This window comes from Macaca fascicularis, chromosome 8 (genome assembly GCF_037993035.2).
Source record: "Macaca fascicularis isolate 582-1 chromosome 8, T2T-MFA8v1.1".
Classification (NCBI taxonomy): domain Eukaryota; kingdom Metazoa; phylum Chordata; class Mammalia; order Primates; family Cercopithecidae; genus Macaca; species Macaca fascicularis.
Genome location: NC_088382.1, coordinates 21125554 through 21148382, shown reverse-complemented (window position 1 = coordinate 21148382; position 22829 = coordinate 21125554). Strand labels below are relative to the sequence as shown.

The 22829-nt window shown below is 42.2% G+C and overlaps 1 protein-coding gene, 1 long non-coding RNA gene and 1 pseudogene across 3 annotated transcripts in view; 2 read left to right on the top strand and 1 right to left on the bottom strand.

Moving 5' to 3' along the window:
• The first annotated feature begins 2031 nt into the window (after positions 1-2031).
• LOC102136133 (BRCA1-A complex subunit Abraxas 1-like) lies at positions 2032-3965 on the top strand (annotated as a pseudogene).
• A 1135-nt stretch (positions 3966-5100) lies between these two features.
• LOC135964683 (uncharacterized) lies at positions 5101-8088 on the bottom strand. The gene is made up of 3 exons (XR_010577208.2): positions 7534-8088; positions 7020-7287; positions 5101-5359 (listed from the first exon to the last, which is right to left on the bottom strand). It is a non-coding gene; the product is annotated as an uncharacterized lncRNA (long non-coding RNA).
• Positions 8089-8353: 265 nt separating this feature from the next.
• Positions 8354-22829, top strand: part of ASAH1 (N-acylsphingosine amidohydrolase 1) — a 30171-nt gene continuing 15695 nt past the window's right edge. For both annotated transcript variants that reach the window (XM_074000387.1, XM_045397962.2), the window contains exons 1-3: positions 8354-8501; positions 17710-17756; positions 21930-22020. In XM_074000387.1, coding sequence (XP_073856488.1) covers positions 8424-8501; positions 17710-17756; positions 21930-22020 — 216 coding nt within the window. In that variant the 5' untranslated portion in view covers positions 8354-8423. The remainder of the gene's footprint in view (positions 8502-17709; positions 17757-21929; positions 22021-22829) is intronic.

Genomic DNA, 22829 nt, shown 5'->3' with positions numbered 1-22829 from the left:
AACTGAAAATAATTTTGGGGTCAGAACCCTAGGTCTCATCAAGAAAAGTGGAAATAGAACAAAGTATTTTTTTAAGTGGCTCTTCAAATTCCAACATGTTTCGGGTGTCAGGTTCAATGAGACATGAAAAATGTTTCAATAGAAACAGAAAGGTAAGTGCAAAGTAAAGAATAATTAACATGGGGGGGAAGGGAGGGAGAGCATTAGGACAAATGCCTAATGTATGTAGGGCTTAAAACCTAGATGATAAGTTGATAGGTGCAGCAAACCACATGGCACATGTATACCTGTGTAACAAACATGCATGTTCTGCACATGTATCGCAGTATTTAAATTTTTTTTAAAAAGAATAATATAACTATTTTATTTTGATATCATATGGAGGAACAATTACATTAAATGTGAGCACTAAATTTATAGTTTTGTAGTGGAATAAAATACAGTATCAATATACCTCAAGCTGAAGGTGATGATTTAACATTTTTTATCATCTAAAAATAAAACAAGCTGGGCACAGTGGCTCACGCCTGTAATCCCAGCACTTTGGGAGGCCAAGGTGGGAGGATCACTTGAGCCCAGGAGTTCGAGACCAGCCTGGGCACCACAGGGAGACCCTGTCTGCAAATGAAAAAAATCAGCTGGGCATGGTGGCTTGTGCCTGTAGTCTCAACTACTCAGGAGGCTAAGGCGGGAGGATAGCTTGAGCCCAGGAGGTTGAAGCTCAAGCTATTCTCCTGTACCACTGTACTCCAGCCCGGGTGACAAAGTGAGAGAGACCCTGTCTCAAGAAAATAAAAGAGAACTAAAAATAAAACATCTTTTTTGGTGTGATAAAGCTGCTACAGAAAAAGAAACAATAATTTTGTATGGTTTCTGATTTTCCATTTTTAAACATCTTTTATCATCTAGATCCCTTCCTGAAGAGTTGAACAAAAACCTGTTTGAAACTCAGAATACATTTTAAATATATTAAGCCTTGAAAAAATTAAGTAACCCATTGGTGTGGGGAAAAGAAAGAGAGATCAGACTGTTACTGTGTCTATATAGAAAGTAGACATAAGAGACTCCATTTTGTTCTGTATTTGAGATGCTGTTAATCTGTGAGCCTACCCCCAACCCTGTCCTTGCAAGAGACACCTGCTGTGGTGACTCAAGGTTTAATGGATTTGGGCTGTGCAGGGTGTGCTTTGTTAAACAAGTGCCTGAAGGCAGCTTGCTGGTTAAAAGTCATCACCATTCTCTTAATCTCAAGTACCCAGGGACACATACACTGCGGAAGGTCACAGGGACCTCTGCCTAGGAAAGCTAGGTATTGTCCAAGGTTTCTCCCCATGTGATAGTCTGAAATATGGCCTCGTGGGAAGGGAAAGACCTGATTGTCCCCCAGCCTGACACCCGTGAAGGGTCTGTGCTGAGGAGGACTAGTGTAAGAGGAAAGAAGGCCTCTTGGCAGTTGAGATAGAGAAAAGCATCTGTCTCCTGCCCGTCCCTGGGCAATGGAACATCTCGGTGTAAAACCCCATTGTATGTTCTGTTTACTGAGATGGGAGAAAACTGCCTTAGGGCTGAAGGTGGGATGTGCTAACAGCAAGGCTACTCTTTATACACTAAAAAGGTTTATGGAGATGTTTGCATATGCGTATCAAGGCACAGCACTTTTCCTTAAACTTACTCATGTCACAGAGATCTTTATTCATATGTCTTACTGCTGACCTTCTCCCTGTGATGATCCTATTATCCTGCCACTTCCCTTTTCCTAAGATGGTAAAGATAATGATCAATAAGTACTGAGGGAACTCAGAGACCGGTGCTGGCGCGGGTCCTCTGTATGCTGAGCGCCGGTTCCCTGGGCCCACTTTTTCTTTCTCCATACTTTGTCTCTGTGTCTCATTTCTTTTCTCAAGTCTCTCGTTCCACCTAATGAGGAATGCCCACAGGTGTGAAGGGGCAGGCCACCCCTTCGTATTGGTGAATACTTCTGTTAAAATGTTTATTTCTTGGCCCTCTCCTGCAGCCTGAGGCGGCGGCAGCATGGAGGGCCAGAGCACGTCGGTGGCGCTCTCGGGCTTTGTGCTCAGCGTACTCCCCTTCCAGCACCTCAGTACGGACTCAGAGACAGTATTCTTGGGGAAGTAAAAATTGAAGCCAAAAATAGTATTACTGGGGCCGGGCACGGTGGCTCACTCTTGTAATCCCAGCACTTTGGGAGGCCGAGGTGGGCGTATCACAAGGTCAGGAGTTCGAGACCAGCCTGGCCAACACAGTGAAACGTTGTCTCTACTAAGAATACAAAAATTAGCTGGGCGTGGTGGCAGGCACCTGTAATCTCTGTAATCTCTACTAAGAATACAAAAATTAGCCGAGCGTGGTGGCGGGCGCCTGTAATCCCAGCTACTCAGGAGGCTGAGGCAGGAAAATTGCTTGAATCCGGGAGGCAGAGGTTGCAGTGAGCCAAGATCGGGCCACTGCACTCCAACCTGGGTGACAGAGCTAGACTCCACCTCAAAAAAAAAAAGCATTACTGATTCCCAAATGGATGATGTTGAAGTTGTTTATACAATTGACATTGAGAAATATATTCCATGCTATCAGCTTTTTAGCTTTGATAATTCTTCAGGTGAAGTAAAGGAGCAAGCACTGAAGAAAATATTATCAAATGTCACAGAATGTGGTAGGTTGGTACAAATTCCATCGTCATTCAGATCAGATCATCACATTTAGAGAGAGACTGCTTCACAAAAACTTGCAGGAGCGTTTTTCAAACCAAGACCTTGTTTTTCTGCTATGAACACCAAGTATCATAACAGAAAGCTGCTCTACTCATCGACTGGAACATGCCTTATATAAACCTCAAAAAGGACTTTTTCACAGGGTTTTAGTGGTTGCCAACCTGGGCATGTCTGAACAACTAGGTTATAAAACTGTATCATGTTCCTGTATGTCCGCTGGTTTTAGCCGAGCACTACAAACACACAGCTCTAAATTTTTGGAAGATGGATCCTTAAAGGAGGTACACAAGATAAAAGAAATGTATGCTTCATTACAAGAGGAATTAAGAGTATATGCAAAAAAGTGGAAGACAGTGAACAAGCAGTAGATAAACTAGTAAAGGATGTAAACAGATTAAAAAGAGAAATTGAAAAAAGGAGATGAGCCCAGAGTCAGGCAGCACAAGAGAAGAGAATCCAAAAACCCTCAGGAGAACATTTTTCTTTGTCAAGCATTACGGACCTTTTTTCCAGAATCTAAATTTCTTCATTCATGTGTTATGTCTTTAAAAAATAGACATGTTTCTAAAGGTAGCTGTAACAACAACCACTATCTCGATGTTGTAGACAATCTGAACTTAATGGTAGAACACACTGACATTCCTGAAGCTAGTCCAGCTAGTACACCACAAATGATTAAGCATAAAGCCTTAGACTTAGCTGGCAATTCAAGAGATCATGGCGGGCGGATCACGAGGTCAGGAGATCAAGACCATCCCGGCTAACACGGTGAAACCCCGTCTTTACTAAAAATAAAAAAATTAGCCGGGCGCGGTGGCGGGCGCCTGTACTCCCAGCTACTCGGGAGGCTGAGGCAGGAGAATGGTGTGAACCCAGAAGGTGGAGCTGGCAATGAGCCGAGATAGTGCCACTGCACTCCAGCCTGGACAACAGAGCAAGACTCGTGTCAAAAAAAAGAGATCATGGCTGTTAGACACACAAGACAAACCATCTAAAACAGATACTGATAGTAGTAACCAAAAAAAAAAAAAAAAAAAAAAGCATCCAAAATGAGCAGCCCAGAAACAGCTGAAGAGACTGAAAAAGATGAAGGTTTTGGTGAACATTCACCGTCTCCCACGTTTTGATCCTTTTAACCTTAAAAGGACATTTTTTAATTTGGCTGATGGGTAAAGCCAAACATTTTTATTGTTTTTACTAGGTTGAGCTACTTGCTTACCTAGTAAAGGTAAGTTCATTTGTTTTTACTATGTTCACCTGTTTGCAGTAATCCACAGATAAGTCTTAGTGCATTTATTTTACAAAGTACTTTTTTGAACATCAGATGCTTTTATTTCCAAACCTTTTTTCACCTTTCAATAAGTTGTTGGGGGAAAGGCTTACACAGACACATTCTTTAGAATTGGAAAAGTGAGGCCAGGCACAGTGGCTCACAGCTATACTCCCAGCACTTCGGGAAGACAAGGCAGGAGGACTGATTGAGGTCAGGATTTAGAGACCAGCCTGGGCAACACAGAACCATCTCATTAAAAAAGAAAAGTATCAGAAAAGCAAGAATAGCCTCATTTTCACAATGTGGGAAGAAATTTATATGAAAGTTTATCTGAGTCATTAAAATTCTCCTTAAGTGATAATTTTTTAGAAGTACACTATGGCTAGAGTTGCCAGATATAATGCTGTGTATCACGCAATAAATTTGCAAAACATGATCTAAAATTTAAATTTGTCCTACATTTGTACTTGCTAAATCTGGCAGCCTTAATTATTATGCAACTATAACCCAACACAAACAGTAATGTCTCCCCTACTTTAGAGTCCTTTGCCCGAAATTTAGCAAATCCATAATTTTGAGTACAGTATAAGCCTGGTAATCCAGTGTGTTTGGGACAGGTCAGTGGAACTCAGAACTGATACATATATACATACATGTTTATCACCTTCAGTGTCTATTAGATATAAATCATCTTTTTATGTAAAAGATACTACTGGTTTGAGGATAGACTTGTCTAGGAATATTTTGTCTTCTTGTTGACAGCACCACTATACATCCCAATGTAACATTTCTACAAAGGGAGGATCTCTTAACCAGGCGTACTTACATTTGCTAGTTAGAAAATCATTCTGAGCAGTTTTAACTCCCTTCAATTGAATGGTGTATTACATTATATGAGCTATCTGGGGACCAGATATAATGACAGTCATACAGAACCACTTTTATTCAACATATGTAAAATGTGATAACATTTTAAATAAGCGACCTGCTTAATGAACCTTGATTGATATGAAGGGGAAGTGTCATTCTTTATGTCACTCCTGAAACACTTTTCTATCCAAAGGTTGGTTTGAGTCAGTATTGGCATCATACAAGCACTTACTATAAAAAAAGTTTATTAGTGGCAATGTGATAGAATTTATTCCCGATATCTGATGTTATAAACTTTAGGGTCCCTAAAATATGCAGGATCCTTGTATGTAACCGGCATAAACCCCGTGAAGAGATAATTAAAGTTCTTGACAAAGCATAATAAGCACAATTTCAGCTAGCTCAATTCAGTTGTTGAGGTACTCTTACCCATTATTTGAGCTCTCTTAATTACTTTTGTGATTTCTTTGTTTCTTCCCACAAAGACCTGTAAAATAAAAAGCTTCCTTATTCATAAAAAATGTCAATAAAGTTAAAAAAATTTCTCTAACTGAAACATTATTTCCATATCTCTTGACCTTTTAGTACACATTTTTGTATATTCAGTTTTACTAAATCAAGTCAAACCTGTTCCAAGTAATGTGGTGTTATATGCGATAGGCTTCATTTAGGGTGGGGTGGCTAGGTTGCAATGCTTTTAAATCAAGGCTCCACCTCAGGAACCTAGGAATGTTAGGTGGGAGATTAGGAAGTCCATGGCTTGCCAAGAACTTCAGCTATTCCATAAACAATCTGATTACATATCCTGACTCTTGCACGCTAAACAGGTTATCCAAGTCTTAAACTTGATGCTTCTTTGCAGTATTGAGCCACCCTTTCCATGGACACAATCATGCATTTGTACATTTAAATACCATTTTCTATGAACAGATCAGTATGCCAAAAACCACTGCAAAGTCTCCTACACACACCTTGCCTTGACCTTCTGTACATTTCTAGTATTAAAGAATGGTGTAGGCAAAAAAAAAGATATATGTGTAAGAAAAAAAAGACATGCCGGGCGCAGTGGCTCACGCCTGTAATCCCCACATTTTGGGAGGCCGAGGCGGGCGTATCACGAGATCAGAGGATTGGGACCGTCCTGGCTAACACAGTGAAACCCTAAAAATTTAGTGAAACTACTAAAAATACAAAAAAATTAGCCAGGCGTGGTGGTGGGCGCCTGTAGTCCCAGCTACTCGGGAGGCAGGAGAATGGCGTGAACCTGGGGGGCAGAGCTTGCAGTGAGCCGAGATCACGCCACTGCACTCCAGCCTGGGCGACAAAGTGAGACTCCGTCTCAAAAAAAAGACATGCATAAAATGGTTTAATTTTAGGGAAGTAGATTTACATTTTATCTGAAAAGAATATCAGTATATAATAGGCCTTTGAAAGTTAGATGCATAGTTCTACGAAAGTGGTGCCTAAGAATAGTATGTCAATCGACACATTTTTTCCATAAAGAAACTGATTTTGCTAGACTACCTAATCACCAATTAACATCCTCTTGCACGGAAAAAATATGCTTGGTGACATGTTTAAATCACGCTTAAGAGTACTGAAGAGGAATGATCTTCAAATCAAATAGCTATTTGATTTAGTAATAACAACTAAAAGATGGGAATTTTCTTCTTGGCACACTTATTTTAAGCTCCAAGGTAATTCAATAGATTCAACATTTAACACGTGTATTCAACATTACACAATTTTTTTCTGGAGTGAAATGGCTCTGAATGCCTTACAGAATTTGCCCTGCTCTCCTTAACTCTCTTACTTGATCTATTAATACTTCTTTCTTCTTTTCCCCTTGTTCCTTCTGTGCCAGACCCACACACGTCTGCTGTAACTGAACATGCCAGGCACATTCTCCCTTTTAAGCCTTTTAACAGCTGCTGTCTCTGCCTAGAATACTCTTTCTTGGGCACACACAAAACTAGCTTCCTGGCCTCCCTCAAACTTCTGCTCAAACTTCACCTCCTTAATCATGTCTATCTGTCCCTCTTATTTAAAACTGTGACTCTACCACTTCTGATCTCCACATTTGATGCTCCTGGCCCCCCCTTTTTCTCCACAGCATTTATCACTAACATCCCATGTAATTTTCTTACCTATTATGTTTATTGCCCATTTCTCACCTAGAATATAAGCCTCAGCGTGGAAGAACTTTGTCTTTTTGTTGTTCACTGCTTATCCCCAGAGTCAGGAGACATGCTTGGCACATTGTAGGTCCGCAGTAAATATTTTTTGAATTAATAACGAGTATTTCTACCATCTGCTAGCTTACTGTTCATGCAGGAACTCAAATGTGTTTTAAGCATGTGGTATGTTTCAAAAGTCAAACTTCCTCCTTAAGGAGAACACTGTCATCTACTCCCCCTTTAAAAAAAAAATAGGAAAAAAAGTAAAACAAAACATCACCTTCTCATTTCCCCACCTCCAACAAAAAGATTGTTGAGTTTTCTAAAGAAATAATACAAATGGATAATGGAGATTTCGGTAGCGTGCTGAGCTTCATCAAAGCACTAAAACAATGCTGCTTGAGACTTCAGAGGCTCAACCAGGAAGTGCAACCCAGAGGGCAGGATTTCCTGCAGGACTTTGAAATCCAACCCGGTCACCTACCCTCGCGACTGCGTCCACGGACGGCACGAAAGCCAAGCGAGTCTCCCTGCCGAGCTACTCGCTTCCGCCGCCTCCCAGGCTGAGCTTTGCCCCGCCCACCTGAGTCCTTCGCCAGTTAGGAGGAAACGCAGCCGCTTAATGAACGGCAGAGTTTGGCTGGGAGATAAGGCTCGCGGGTCCCACCTGGCCTCCTCCCCAAGTCTAAGCGCGCTTTTCACCGAGGCCTCAATTCTGGAATTTGGCAGCTCTGCTGTGAAAGCCCAAGTGGGTAACCAACAGCCTGGAGGACCCGAGTGGATTCGTTTCTCTCTTCCTCCTCGGCCACTCAACTGCTTCTTGTCGCTGACCCCGCGGTGGGGATGAATAACTCAACTCATTTCGGGCCCGCTTTCCTCAGAGGGCAAAGATGGGTCAGGGTGGGATGTTACATTGGTGTTGAGACTCTTTGGATCCGTTTGGTGGGTATCGAGGACACTTGAATACCCGAGACAGGTTGCACCCCCCTGCCGGAGGCGCCCCGGCGAAGCTGCGCGGGTGATGCTCCCGGCCCCACCCACGGGGCGGGGCTCCGGCTCGGTCCGACCAGTGCCCGCGGTGGGGGAGGGCGATGGATCAGGCCACGCGCCAGGGGCGAGCGCGACTCTCCTGCTGCTGCTCCCTTCCCAGCCTGGAAGGCGCCCTCTCTCTCTATGCCACCCTTTTCACGGCACTGAAAAGCCCCGTCCTCTCCGTCCAGTCCTGCCTCCTCCGAGTGCTCCCCTACTGCCTGGGATGGTGCGGTCCCAGGTCGCGGGTCACGCGGCGGAGGGGGGCGTGGCCTGCCCTCGGCCCAGGCGGCTCTTCTGTTTGCCTCTGCTGGCGTCCGAGGAGTGGCGTTGGTCCCCGGAGCGATGCTGGGCCGGAGTCGCCTCGCCTTAGTCCTCCTGGCTGCCGCCGTCAGCTGTGCTGTCGCGCAGCACGCGCCGCCGGTGAGTGAGCTTGAGCCGAGGCGCAGAGAGGGGCGTGCAGGTGCGGGCGCGGATGGAGGCGCAGGTGTGGCGGGGCGGGCGGGGACGAGGAACACCTGGTGCTGGACAGCGTCTTTTCGGGGGTCTGCGGTTTCGTGCGCGGGGATGTGGGTTCAAAGCGGGCTGGTGAACTCCGTCCTCGGTTGATTCGGTGCTACCTGGATGGAACTAGAACACCTTTAAAGGAAATCCTGATCTCTGCAGGATACCTGGAAGTGATTCGCATATTCGCAAATTTGAGTGAGTGTACTTGAATAACCAGTTCCAGGCCCTTGCATTTTGAACTGTTTAAATAAAATGTTCCGGTAGACCTGTGTGCATTACTCACTCAAGGACAAACTGCCTGATGGCCAGGTGCTTTCTTCCGAAGTTCAGGAGCTCAGCTCAGGATACTGCAGGGCCCTGGGAAACGCTGAGTGGCCCCAAGCCTGGGCAGTGCTAGCAGCCCTGGGCATGCCCCATAGGGCCCCCTGTGGCCTTTTGCACCCAAGTCATGGGATCGCCTGTCCCGTGGCTCTTTCCCAAGAGCAAGTCACAGGGCCACGGACTTCCTAACTGCGAGAGACAGTGAGGGACTAGCGTGACCCTTTTATTTTACACAAGAGGAAGTAGACCTAGAGTGAGAAAATCTTTAGCCAGAGGTTACACTATTGTTTACTGAACATGCCTAACGCCCGAGTACTCTTGACGCTAGTACTCTTTCATAATTCATTTCTTTATAAAGCAGTCAGACTGCGTTTGTCTTTGCCAACAGACCGGATAAGTAGGAACCTGGCGCATCTGGCCTGAGGCTGAATATGAGATGGTCTTGAATAGCTTAGGTAGGTTATTGAAAGTGGAGGCAAGATGTACTTTCTCTTCTTTTATACCTGTAAGGAGAAATTCTTTAAAATCATGTTGGGATATGACTTAGCCTTTAAAACTGATATAATGTTTAGCAGATAAAAGTAGAATCCAGAATAGTATATACAGTTTTTCTTGTAATAGAAAAATGCACAGAACATATATGCGGACTCGATTGAAAGGCCGTAAAATAAAATTGCTCTACCGTGGGTAGGGAATTAATTTGCTTGAGGGTAGCTGGTATTACCGGAATTTTGAAAGAGTTTGATACTTTGCTACTGTCAGGGCCCTTCATTCAAAGACCACCAGGAACACACTATGAGTTGAACAAATTGGGTTTAGTGTTCTTTGAGGCAAATAAGAACACACACCACGAGCGACGGTGGATTATAGAAAAAAACCCATTACAGAATTTGAACTTTGGTTGCATGATTTGGGGTAAGACTAAGGAACCGGGCTTTGCTGTAGATAGAATGCTGTTAGACGAGTTGATGGGTGCAGCACACCAACATGGCACATGTATACATATGTAACAAACCTGCACGTTGTGCACATGTACCCTAGAACTTAAAGTATAATTAAAAAAAAAAAAAGGCAATTCTATGACTAAGGAAGCAATAGTCATTCTACTTAGCAAGAGAAGGGGATGCTTGGTGTTTTGTGCGTTGCAGGTGACCTTGTTTTTGTCTGTGCTTGGACAAAATCCTCAAGTGGCATTGCTTTGTCTTTCTTTGTCACGTCTCCAAATAATCTTATCCGAGGTAGCTATCTGTGAGATTGTTTATGTCCAGGAGGAAAACAGAGCTTACCGGGCTGTGAGTGTCAGATGGGCTTGTAATAATATTGAGATATAGCTGTGGAACTCAGAGCAGTTTCAGGTGTTGGAGGCTGTTTTTTCTTCTTTCTCAATAGCTTTATTTATTCTAGCAAAAGTATTTTGATAGCTATTTTCAGAAGAAGAATCAACAACCTCTCAATGGATGTAATAGTTCTTACCTAGAACAGCGATTAGCAAAGTCTAGTCTGGCCACTGGTGTCAGTTTGGGAAGCTGTTTTCAATGAAATCAGAAAAGTAAGAATGCAAAACTAAAATTATTAATTTAGAATGTTAATCTTTATTCTGATTGTATGGACTTCCAGTTTTCATTGTTACTAACACGTTCTTAAAAATCAGCTAACGGCAGAGGTAGATGTTGTGGGCATGGAATTTGTTTTGTTTTAACATCTCCATTTGACAGAATAAAAATTTGGACCCTCCTGTGCCAAGGCCTCATTAATTTTTTTTACTGGCCTGGAGAATCCTGGGATCCATGGGCCAAAAGGACCTTTAGAACCTTAGAGAAGTTCCATGACTTCATTCTCTGAGAAGAAGAAGCAGTTTTTTGGTTGGAGTCATTATATGATAAACTATTGCCTCGTGGTAGCAAAAGATATTTCAAAACTACTTTTGATAAATATGAATAATGAGAACTGGCTTTAAATTGGAAACAAGTCATTTGATTTGGAACATCTGTAGGGATTTTTTGTTTGTTTTTGAGACTTTTCACAATATTCATATGTTAAGGTCCTCCTGAGTTTTTCTTCGTTATTGAATTTTTTAGGAGCCTATTAAGAGATGATGGTGAAGACAGTGGCACAAGAACTGTCTGGAGAGACAGCACCAGATGACATCATCCAGGGTTCTTTAGACTCTTACTAAGGATTCAGAAATTTATCCTAAAAAATGGGAGAATCTGGAACCAGCCAATGGGAGGCCATTAAATGGTTTTAGCCAAGATAACATTTTCACTTTAAAAAGATGAGTCTGGATTGGAGGGCAGCAAGGGTAGATGTGAGGAGACTGGTCTAGAAAAGAAACAGGGTGCATTGAAGGATGGTGGCACCAGGGGTGAGGGAGAGAAGTAGATGTTCTAGAAAACAATCAGGAGGGCAAATGAGCAGAAGGAAGGATTGGGTGACGATGAGGGAGTGAGGTGTCAGCGTGACCTGCACATTACCGAAGTGCTTCACTGGGCGAATGGTGGCATCAGTGCCAGGGAACATGGGGAGGGGAAAGCTTGGGGGCTAAAGAATGGGGATCGTTTTCATTTGGGGTATGTGTTAAATCTCAGGTGGCAGAGAAACATTCAGCAGGCCACTCGTTCTGGCCCTCAGAAGAGAGACACTGAGAGTCATTGGCATAATGATATTATTTGAAGCCCTTGGAGCAGATGAACTCACCTAGAAAGAGGACTAGAGAAAGAGAAGAAAAGAGAACTAGGCAAAGGCTAAGTAACTTGCACATGTATGTGTCAGGAAGAGGAGAAATTGCCAAAGTTAAAACAGGGCAGGCTGGGCACGGTGGCTCACGCCTGTAATCCCAGCACTTTGGGAGGCCAACGCGGGTGGATCACCTGAGGTCAGGAGTTTGAGACCAGCCTGCCCAACATGGGGAAACCCCATCTCTACTAAAAATACAAAAATTAGCTGGGCATAGTGGCTCAGGCCTGTAGTCCCAGCTACTCAGGAGGCTGAGGCGGTAGAATTGCTTGAACCTGGAAGGCAGAGGTTGCAGTGAGCCAAGCCTGGGCAATGAGGGAGACTTCACACACACACACACACACACACACACACACACACACACACACAGCAAAGCAAAACAAAACAGAAGAGTAAGTGGGACAGGAAGTTCAGGGAAGAGACTAGGATGGGTTAACTATGTTGAATATTATTGAGATGTCAACAGTATTATGATACTAGGCAACTGGAGGTCATTGGTCACCTCGGCCAGAGCAGTGTTGGGGGCAGAAAATAGCTTGCAGTAGGCTGAGGGTGATCGGCAGGAAAGGAACTAGAGGGGAGAGATGGCTGCTCTCAGTAATAAGTCTGACCCACTTCTTTTATTTTTATTTTTATTTATTATTATTTATTTATTTATTTATTTTGAGACTGAGTCTTGCTCTGTCACCCAGGCTGGAGTGCAGTGGCCGGATCTCAGCTCAATGCAAGCTCCGCCTCCCGGGTTCACGCCATTCTCCTGCCTCAGCCTCTGGAGTAGCTAGGACTACAGGCGTCCGCCACCACGCCCGGCTAGTGTTTTGTATTTTTTTTTTTTTTTTTTTTTTTTTTTGAGAGGAAGTCTTGCTCTGTCGCCCGGGCTGGCGTGCAGTGGCCGGATCTCAGCTCACTGCAAGCTCCGCCTCCCGGGTTTACGCCATTCTCCTGCCTCAGCCTCCCGAGTAGCTGGGATTACAGGCGCCCGCCACCTCACCCGGCTAGTTTTTTGTATTTCTTTAGTAGAGATGGGGTTTCACCGTGTTAGCCAGGATGGTCTCGATCTCCTGACCTCGTGATCCGCCCGTCTCGGCCTCCCGAAGTGCTGGGATTACAGGCTTGAGCCACCGCGCCCGGCCCTGACCCACTTCTTAAGATGTGTGAAGATGAAACATAATGGCTTAGTAATTAATTGCCAAAGTAAACTTATTTTTATGCATCAACTTCTCATATGAGTTAACAGCATATGTCAACATTGTTGACATTGGCTATTGAATCAGCTTTAGCAATGATTTTCACACAGTTGCCAGAAATCTCATAGACCGCATCTGGCCGAGGAATTTATTGTGCTTCATCTGCTTTTCCCTACTTCTCCCAAAGAAGGAACACACAGGTGTAATCTTTTCACTTATTCAAAAATACTGCTTGCCTACTATGTGTGCCTGACTCCTACATGCTGGGAATGCGTCCGCCAATGAGATAGATGAGGTCCTTCCTCTCATGGAGGGTTTATTCACATTCCTTTGGCTTAAATATCAGTAGCGTAATAGGATGCCATTGCATCAAAGCCCAGAAGACAAGTGAAAACATTGACAAGCTCATGTGACTTGTTATACACATAAGAAACCTTCCTCTTCGCATTCAGTGTTTCTGCTGAGTTGTACATAAGAGGACATTATAGGAAAAACTTATCTGGAAAATAGTTGTTGATGAATTCAAGAATTGAATGAAAAATTGTCTTGCGAGAGTCGTTTGGCTTCTGATGGGTATGAAAACTGACGAGGTATATAATTTTAGATTATCTTTCATTGTCTCTTTCTGAGTATTTGAATAAGACAAGCACACAAGGGCTTTCTGGACTTTTAAAGTTCATTGTTAGACGCATACATTTCATTGAGGGTCTCCTAATTCTGTAGGGCTCAAATATTTTAAGGAGCTGTACAAGTTATGTCATTTTTTAAGGGTCTAGAGCATTCATTGAGACAATGAAATACTATTGTCTTTATATTTTTGTGTTTTTTAGAACGTTACGTTCAGTAGCTCTGTAATTAGTTTCTCTTAATGAATGGGGAGGACAAAGAGGCTTAAGTTTCTATCAAATAACCAGAAAAATTAGAGAATTTGCTGACCCAAGCAGTCTTTTAAAAACACTTTCCAGAGAGTTTCTTTCTTTCTTTTTTTTTTTTTTTTTTTGAGACAGAGTCTCGCTGTGTCACCCAGGCTGGAGCGCGGTGGTACTATCTTGTCTCACTGCAACCTCCACCTTCTGGGTTCAAGGGATTCTCCTACCTCAGCCTCCCGAGTACCTAGGATTACAGGCACATGCCACCACACCCAGCTAATTTTTGCATTTTTAGTAGTGACGAGGTTTTGCCATGTTGGCCAGACTAGCCTTGAACTCCTGACCTCAGGTGATCCACCCACCTCAGCCTCCCAAAGTGCTGGAATTACAGGCATGAACCACCACACCTGGCCTAGAGAGCTTCACATGCATGGAAACATCAGATTTTTACCAGTTCTGTCCACTCTGAGGAGACAACTAGGGGGCAGGGAGAAAGGCAGGGAAGGGGAGGGAGAGAGAGGGAAAGAGAAAGAGAGGGACTGGGGGGAGAGGGTTAGAGAGAATTAATTCTAAGTTGGATTTTGTTTCCTGTGATAGGGTGTAACATAGTATACCATCCCGACCACATAATCTCTGTTCATGTCATCTGTTTCTAATATTTATGTATCATCTATTTAAGTTTCTACTTACCTTAATAGAGTTGTCTGTAATCAAAAGTGTGTATAAAGTTGGGGATAGTAAGAAACTTTAAATAACATTAAATAAGTTCATTATAATTCTGTTTTAGGGCTACTCATGGGTTTTGAAGCTGTGTCTCCCTATAGAATTCTTTTTTGAGGGTGAAGAAGTAGCTCTTTTTTCCACCCTACCCCTAAAACTAACCATTTTGCATAAATGACTTAGGCGTTCATGCCATGTGAGTCCCTGAAATACTGTAGTCTCATAGCTGCTGACTTTCTTATTTTCTCTCACATTTATCCCGTTTTCTTGCCATCACATTCTATGCCGATTTCATGTTTGTTTATTGCAACCAAGAGTCATTATCAACCTCAGACTCCCACATGTATTGTTGCTAGCTTGCTCTTTAGCTGTTACTTCTGGGGCAGGTCACATTCTCTGCTAATCCTTGACAGAGCATTTTCAACTTTGCTCACAGTAAGGAATGTGCCTGTAATCTGATGTTTATTTTGGCTTTGGAACCCAGGGTGTGCAAATTTAATTATTAGGGAGGGATAGAAGTCATTAATTTGCCGAGTTGATTCTAGTGGTCATCAGAAGCCCTGAACTAAGTGCAGATTATTGTTAGGAATTAAAGTGAGGCATTGGTTTTATTATCTCTGTGGGAAGCTGTTCGATAGAGCAGGGGAAGCCATTGACTCTGATTCGGTCACCAGCTGTGTAACTTTCTGCAAGCCACTAATGGAGCAGGGTCTTATGTCCACAACGTGGTCATAAAATTAAGCACTTGGGTTAAGTACGCATCACAGTATTCCCAACTCATAGGAAAACAATGGTCAGATAAACAAGAAAATACAGAGCGGAGTATCTCATCACAGCAGCATTTATTTATAAATTTTACAAAGTAAAATTAAGCTGCAACCCAAATAAGTGTCTAAGTAGCTCATTTATTAGCAAAATAAGGAAAGCCATTTACCAACGGTGGGTTAACTAAATTGTATTCGATTGTAGCAGCAGAAGTATTGTGTCCAGGGAAAATGAAATTATTTTACATGTCGTTAAATGAGAACCCTTGTCCTGGACTTCGGGAGCAACATCAATATCAATTAAAGAACAAAGCATGTGATTTTGAATGATTTTTCTTGACTCTCAACGTACCGATAACTGATCAGTTGTTGATATTTATTAGATGATCAGTGCCAAGTTTGAAGTGACTGAAGAATTAGCCTCTGAATCTGTGTAAAACAACTATAGGCGAGGATGTTTTCAAAGAAGTTGAGAAAATAGTGATTCCCTTTAACCTGAAATGGAATCTGCCAAGATATATACAAATTGACAGTGGTAATATTTGTGAGTAGAAAATGCTGAGTTGAGTAAATTCACAAAACTTGGGAACATGCAAGGTGTTTAAAGCTTATGGTTATTTATTAGAGGATTCCTTTTCAGGTACTTTATGGAAAGTATTGGAATCTCATGTGTTATTGAACCAGCAGTGTAAACCATGAGCTTCATTTACTCTTGTGGATATAACTATCATCATTTCTGTGAATTTTTGTCAGAAATAGAGGCCAGATATCCTGATGTCTCTTGTGACAGAGCCATTAGATGTCTTGGTAGCTATGAAGTTTTGCAGTCTTCGAGTTCACATTTGAGACTGAAGTTTTTCTAAACAAGAACTGCCCCCAGCCACTATTATTGAACATGAATGGCTTTGGAAATTAGCTTTTGCTACAGACTTGTTATTGTTTCTTAATGAATTCAACCCAAAATTATAAGACAAAGCCACACATATATGAGAAACTTATACTGTGGTAAGGCAAATTTGACAGCTAATGTTTGAATCACAGGTAATGTCAACCTACTGTATATATTCCCCTTGTTACCAAAGTTAAAACAAGATGCTAGACCCCCATTCTTACACGGCTTTGCAGCAGATACATTTTCTGAGCTCAAGCTACAATTCCAAGACTTTTCTTACCTACTCTACTTTATCTTATTTTGGGTTTGTACTTTTTTAAAACAATTATTTTACTTTCACAGTACTGGTTCTCCAGAGGAAAGGAGATAAATACACTTGATACGTTGAATGAGTAACAAAAGAACCATAAATCTATGTGGACTTTTTTGGATAAGTTTAGGAGAAGATTCTATTTTGCCACGAAGCTTGGAGAACTCTCCCTAAAACAGTCTCGTTCATTCATTGTCTCAGGCAGTGACCTCAGTGTTGGGGGCCATCCTCGCCTCAAGGAGCACAGTCTGGTATTGATGAGGAACATGAACAAATGATTATAACGCAGTGTCATAAACGTGGTGATGTGCATGTGTACAAATGCTGTGAGAGTATAAATGAGGGTATGACTATTTTTATATGGAAGATAGATGGAGACTTCACAAGAAAGAAAATACTTGAACTGAATCTTGGAAGTTAGAACCAGCAGTAAGGAAAAGGCGTTCTAGCAAGAGGGAATAGCACAGGCACGGGCTTGGAAGGGTAAGAGATCATAGGAAGTGCTTGCATAAGTACTAAGGGGAGTGTCAGGAGATGAGGCTGGGATGGTAAGTTATGGAAAGATGATGAAGGGCCCTGTGCTGTGTGCCCTGAAAATCTGGTTTGGGAGGCAAATCCCAGGACAGGTTGCAATACACATGGCTGGTAAGTTCAGATAACACATCCTATCAGGTCATTTACTTTTAGTGCTAAGTCAGCCTCTCTAACATAAACATTTTCCATCTGCTTTGTTACATTTGTTTGTTACTCGATATATTTGCAATATTAGAGCCAAATTATAACACCTAGCACTTTCGCAAATTGAATTGAAACTGAAAATCCACTTAATGGTGTAGGATTTTACAAGTTTTCTTGGAAGGAAAAGACTTCTTTTAAGAGGCATTGAAGCCGGGCACGGTGGCTCACGCCTGTAATCCCAGCACTTTGGGAGGCTGAGGTGGGCGGATCACGAGGTCAGGAGATCGAGACCATCCTGGCAAACACGGTGAAACCCCATCTCTACGGAAAATACAAAAAAATTAGCTGGGCGTGGTGGCGGGCGCCTGTAGTCCCAGTTTCTAGAGAGGCTGAGGCAGGAGAATGGCATGAACCCCGGAGGTGACGGAGCTTGCAGTGAGCGGAGATCGCGCCACTGCATGCACTCCAGCCTGGGCAACAGAGCGAGACTCCGTCTCAAAAAAAAAAAAAAAAAAGAGGCATTGAAATGGTATAAAAGAGCAAAATCAGACTTGATTTTGTCTTCACAGATTAACTACTTTTGAAATTGCTTATTCCATTAGCAAGCATTTGTTATTTTCTGAAACTTAATTTTCTTTGCTTTTTAGTGGACAGAAGACTGCAGAAAATCAACCTATCCTCCGTCAGGACCAACGTGAGTAAACATCAGATGATGGAAACTCCCTTTGACCTTTGCGAAGTTTCTCCTCTCTGTAATAATTGCTCATAAACTAATGGTAGTGAATAAAATCTTAAGTCATGTTTTCCATTCTGAGACAGAGGTTTGTTTCTCAGGTTTGTGTATTATGCATTTGGCTGAGATCTTGGACAAATATGAAAATATCTTCCGATTCAAATGCCCATTGCTAGCCTATCACAATCAGCGGAAAGAAAAACATTTTCAGCCAGGCGCGGTGGCTCAGGCCTGTAATCACAGCACTTTGGGAGGCTGAGGCGGGTGGATCACGAGGTCAGGAGATCGAGACCATCCTGGCAAACGGTGAAATCCCGTGTCTACTAAAAATAAAAAAAATTATCCAGGCGTGGTGACGGGTGCCTGTAGTCCCAGCTACTTGGGAGGCTGCGGCAGGAGAATGGCGTGAACCTGGGAGGTGGAGCTTGCAGTGAGCAGAGATCACTCCACTGCACTCCAGCCTGGGCGACAGAGCGAGACTCCGTCTCCAAAAAAAGAAAAAAAGGATTTTCATTCTCCACTAAATTCTTCTGTCTACCACGAAGTGTTTTTCTCATCTTTGACAAATATAAGGGCTGTATTTGAAATAACCTGTGATTCTCTGTGGTGCCTGGATTATAAACCACCAAATTATTTTGGAACAAAAAAGCATAGGACCCCATATGTGATACGTTCTCAAAATAAAGCTTGGCACAACAGAGCTATCGAGGACAGAACAGGATTGGAACACCTAAGAGGAGGACCAGTGTCATGATTCACTGTGTTTAACATTAATATTTTTAGTCTAGATTTTGGTCTTTGCAAATCCTCAGTGTTTAAATGGGCCTGTGAGAAAGCCATAATAACAGCTTGCAGACCCAGAGGGTACAGAACAGAGAAAAGAAGGAACAAGTATAGGGGATGGTGATCTTACTCTCCTACACTGCCCTCTCGCTGAAAGTAGCCTGCTGGTTGTAGGGGAAAACAGTACAACTCTGTCAGGTGATATCAAGATGACATTCTCAGTTTCTGCAACGTTCCAAATTATATATGTTGTACTGCTGTTGTCTAAAGGATGTATTCTAAATAGCTTCTGTCCCGGATAGCGTGAAACTATAATAAACTAAATTATTTTGACTTACTCGCCTTTATGTAGAAAGAGGCCAGTATTTGGCAGGAAGTAATTTAGAGGTAACCCGTTTGGATGGTGTTCGGGGCCCGTGTTCATTCCAGTTCTTTCTTCAATGGCCTGCTCTCTGAAAGTCTTCCTTTCTGTCATCACTGGCATCCTTCTGGTCTTCAGTGACATGTTTGCCTTACCAATTGATTGTGTGTCTCAGCTGGTCTTACTGGCCCGATTCATTGAACATTTAATGAGGTGCCTTCCATGTTTAAGGCCGTTTCTACTCTCTTTTAGGTGCACTTTACATGTGTCTGTAAATTGAATGCCCTGTAATTGGAAACCATAAACCTTTGTTGATTGGGCATTTTACTGATTCCTTATTGCCATGTGCGTGTGAGTGTGTGTCTACATACGCACATACGTACCTACACATACACATACATATATACCCCTGAACACATACACATGTATACGTAGACATAACGTGTGTTTCTTTCCTTGCCTTCATTTTTCTGCTAGGTTACTTTTTACCACACCAGCCTGCTTTCCTACACAAAAAGCCCCAGCTTTGCTCTCATCCTTCTCCTCTCTGAACTCTTATCAGTGGATCTTGAGATCTAGGAGATAAGTGTGGTATTTATATACCTCTGAATGACAAACAGTTGTCCTGTCCTGTGAGATCATCCTTTTCAATTAAGCGCATAGATTTGAGCAGCATCCATGGGCAAATATGAGGAAAGAAAAAGATAACCTGTTTGGCCAGCATGGCTAGTCAAACCAATGCTGGAGATAAAGGAACTGATAGCCAGGTCACCCCTGAATCCATCTGAGTCGCATTCAGCATTTCTTTCCCACTGCTCACCGGGTGGCTAGCACCTGCTTTCTTATTTGTAAATGTGTGTGTTGTGTCACTTGGACTAGTTTCCATGCGACCCGGGTAGCCATGTGGGTTCAGGCGATGTTACTGATGTTATGAATCGCATGGACATTGCAAACACTAAGTCTCGAAAATGATGAAATGATATTTCTTGTTTGCAGTGAAGTAGGAAAATACACTGTGATAACTACCGTTGATTGAATGCCAGTGCTGCTAAGTGTTTTTTGTTTTGTTTTGGGTTTTTTTTGCATTTTTCATGTAGTGTCTTCGCTGCTATTATAAGGTGGATGCTCTTTTATTCTTATGGGGAAATTGAGGCGCACAAGTTAAATACTGAAATGTTTTAGAAAACTGTTTAATGAGACGTAAAATGTGCGATTGTGACTAAGCTTTAGCTATTAAAATAATTTTGTTTATTGGATTAACCAGTTCTCTCAAATTCTAATTAGCGCAGGTTTGATGGTAGAGAGGTCTGTGTAGTCTTATCCCCACTTCATTGTAATCCCTTCATTGTCTGTCCGTTGTGTTGCGTTCATCCCTCTTCATCGCCTCTGGGAGATCCATGAGCCTACCCAAGACTCGGCTGAAAAAGGATCAGGATTTTATGGCAGATACAGAGGCATGATTTGGGATTGGTTGTGTGTTATGAGGTGAGGAGCAGCTGATTGGAGTTCACAGGGACGACGTGCATTGCTCCAACAGGCCGCTGAGTTATCTGTGCTACTAAACATAGAAATCTAAGTGCACACTTGAAGGGAGAGGGAAGGCTAGTAACACCTGCCCGTAATATGGATGGGGAACAATAATTACTTACTGAATTGTGGGACAAAATTTTACATGCAAAATTATGGTCCATCAGAAATGGAATTAATTTGTCGTGATGAAAAGCTTTTTTTCTGGAATATAAGTATTGTAGTATTTCATGTAGATATCAGCTCCTAGACAATGGGGAACTTGAAAATGCTTTGAGAAGAAGAAAATTCATTCACTGTGATTTTGTTTAAATGTACGTTTCCAAAATTGAGTATGCTTTTCTTTTGTCTAAATCACAACCTGGGTGTCTGCTAGTTAACAGTTTCATAAAACCTCATACACGTACCAGGGCCCCCAGTTACACAGCATTATTTAGAGAACGAAGTAATTATTTATGACAGTGGAAATATAAATAGAACCACAGTTCATGACTTAGGTAATAGCCCATCTCCAGCTATGGACATAAATCTAGATAACATTTCTATTTAGGTGACTGGTGTCATTGTGGCACATACCAGAGTCACCCTACCCGTCTCAGGAGCAGATCAGTGGAACAGATGATGATTATTTTTAGGCATAGGTTTATACTGATAAACCACGAAATGGCACACCCTTAAAAGCTATTTCAGTTTAGTAACAAGGGCCGGAAAATAATATTCCTATAGCAACAAAAATAGTTATAGAATTCATCCACCAGAGATACGGCCCAGCTCCCTTGATAAGTGAGTGGATGTTGCTATATCCTCAGAAATTGCTACTCGTAAGTTAAAGAGTAGGAAGTTGGAGAAAGGATATGACAGAATATGGCTCGGGCTTGGACTTTGTACAGAAAAATGAGAAGAGAAGAGGTATATAATAGGGAAGATGAGGATGGCTGACAGAATCATGAAGGTTCTTGAAGCTGGTCATGGGAAGATAATACATGTTGCTACTCTGGGGCTTAGAGGGTGATGATCTTCCTGAAGCCAACACTGGAGACAATGGTTTGGCAATGGTGTTACACTCACTGAGAGAATTCTGAAACTGGAAATCAATTGGAGAATTGTCCAGAGCCTAGACTAAATCTTTGCAGATATTTAGGAGAAAAAAAATGGGAGGTATTTCCCATCAGTGATAATTAGGTTAGAGCTCTTAAGCCATAGTTGATTTTTTCATAGAAAACCAATTCACATGAACCTTCCCTACTAGATCATTCTATTCCAAGATTTCTGTGACCACTTACGATTGTGTGCTCAACCTAGAAGTACTAGGTAGAGAATGAACTGTCTTTCCAAATGTTGGTTTGGGTAATCAAATTGGACACTGTCGTTAAGACTATGCCTCTCATATATCCTTATAGATGTTATCTAACCCTCTCAAAAAACCCTTTCATCATTTCAAGATGATACACCTCTCATTACAGGTACAGAGGTCCAGCTCCATGGTACACCATAAATCTTGATTTACCACCCTACAAAAGATGGCATGAATTGATGGTTGACAAGGCACCAATGGTATGCTATGATGCTTAAATCTTTTATTTATTTTTTATTTTACTTATTTATTTATTTATTTATTTATTTGAGACAGAGTCTCACTCTGTCACCCAGGCTGGAGTGCAGTGGCACGATCTCAGCTCACCGCAACCTCCGCCTCTTGGGTTCAAGCAAGTCCCCCACCTCAGCTTCCCGAATAGCTGGAATTTACAGGCACCTGCCACCATGCCGGCTAATTTTTGTATTTTTAGTAGAGACAAGATTTTGCCATGTTGCCCAAGCTGATCTCCAACTCCTGACCTCAAGTGATCCTCCCGCCTTGGCCTGCCAAAGTGCTGGGATTATAGGCATGAGCCACCATGCCTGGCCATATTTTTTATTTTATTTATTTATTTTCCCCCCAAGGACTGTGAAGATTGAGTGTTAAATCTTTTATTTCTAACTTTATTAAATATTATTGTATTTTTAAAAGAACACTTCATGAAATTACCCACAGAATATGCTTTTGATACCTTTCTGCTACATACAGTAAATGACAGTAGAGGAAAAGAAGTCATTCCTCTGTAGCCTTTGTTCTGTTTTGTAAACTTTATCTTGGTTTCTTTCCCTTTATGTCATCTCCCTTCATGTAAATCATTAAGAATTAAATTCACTTTAAAGATAAAATTAGACTTACTGTATTAATATATTAATTGAGGCCAGGCATGGTGGCTCATGCCTGTAATCAATCCCAGTACTTTGGGAGGCTGAGGAAGGCGGATCACCTGAGGTCAGAAGTTCAAGACCAGCCTGGCCAACATGGTGAAACCCCATCTCTATTAAAAATA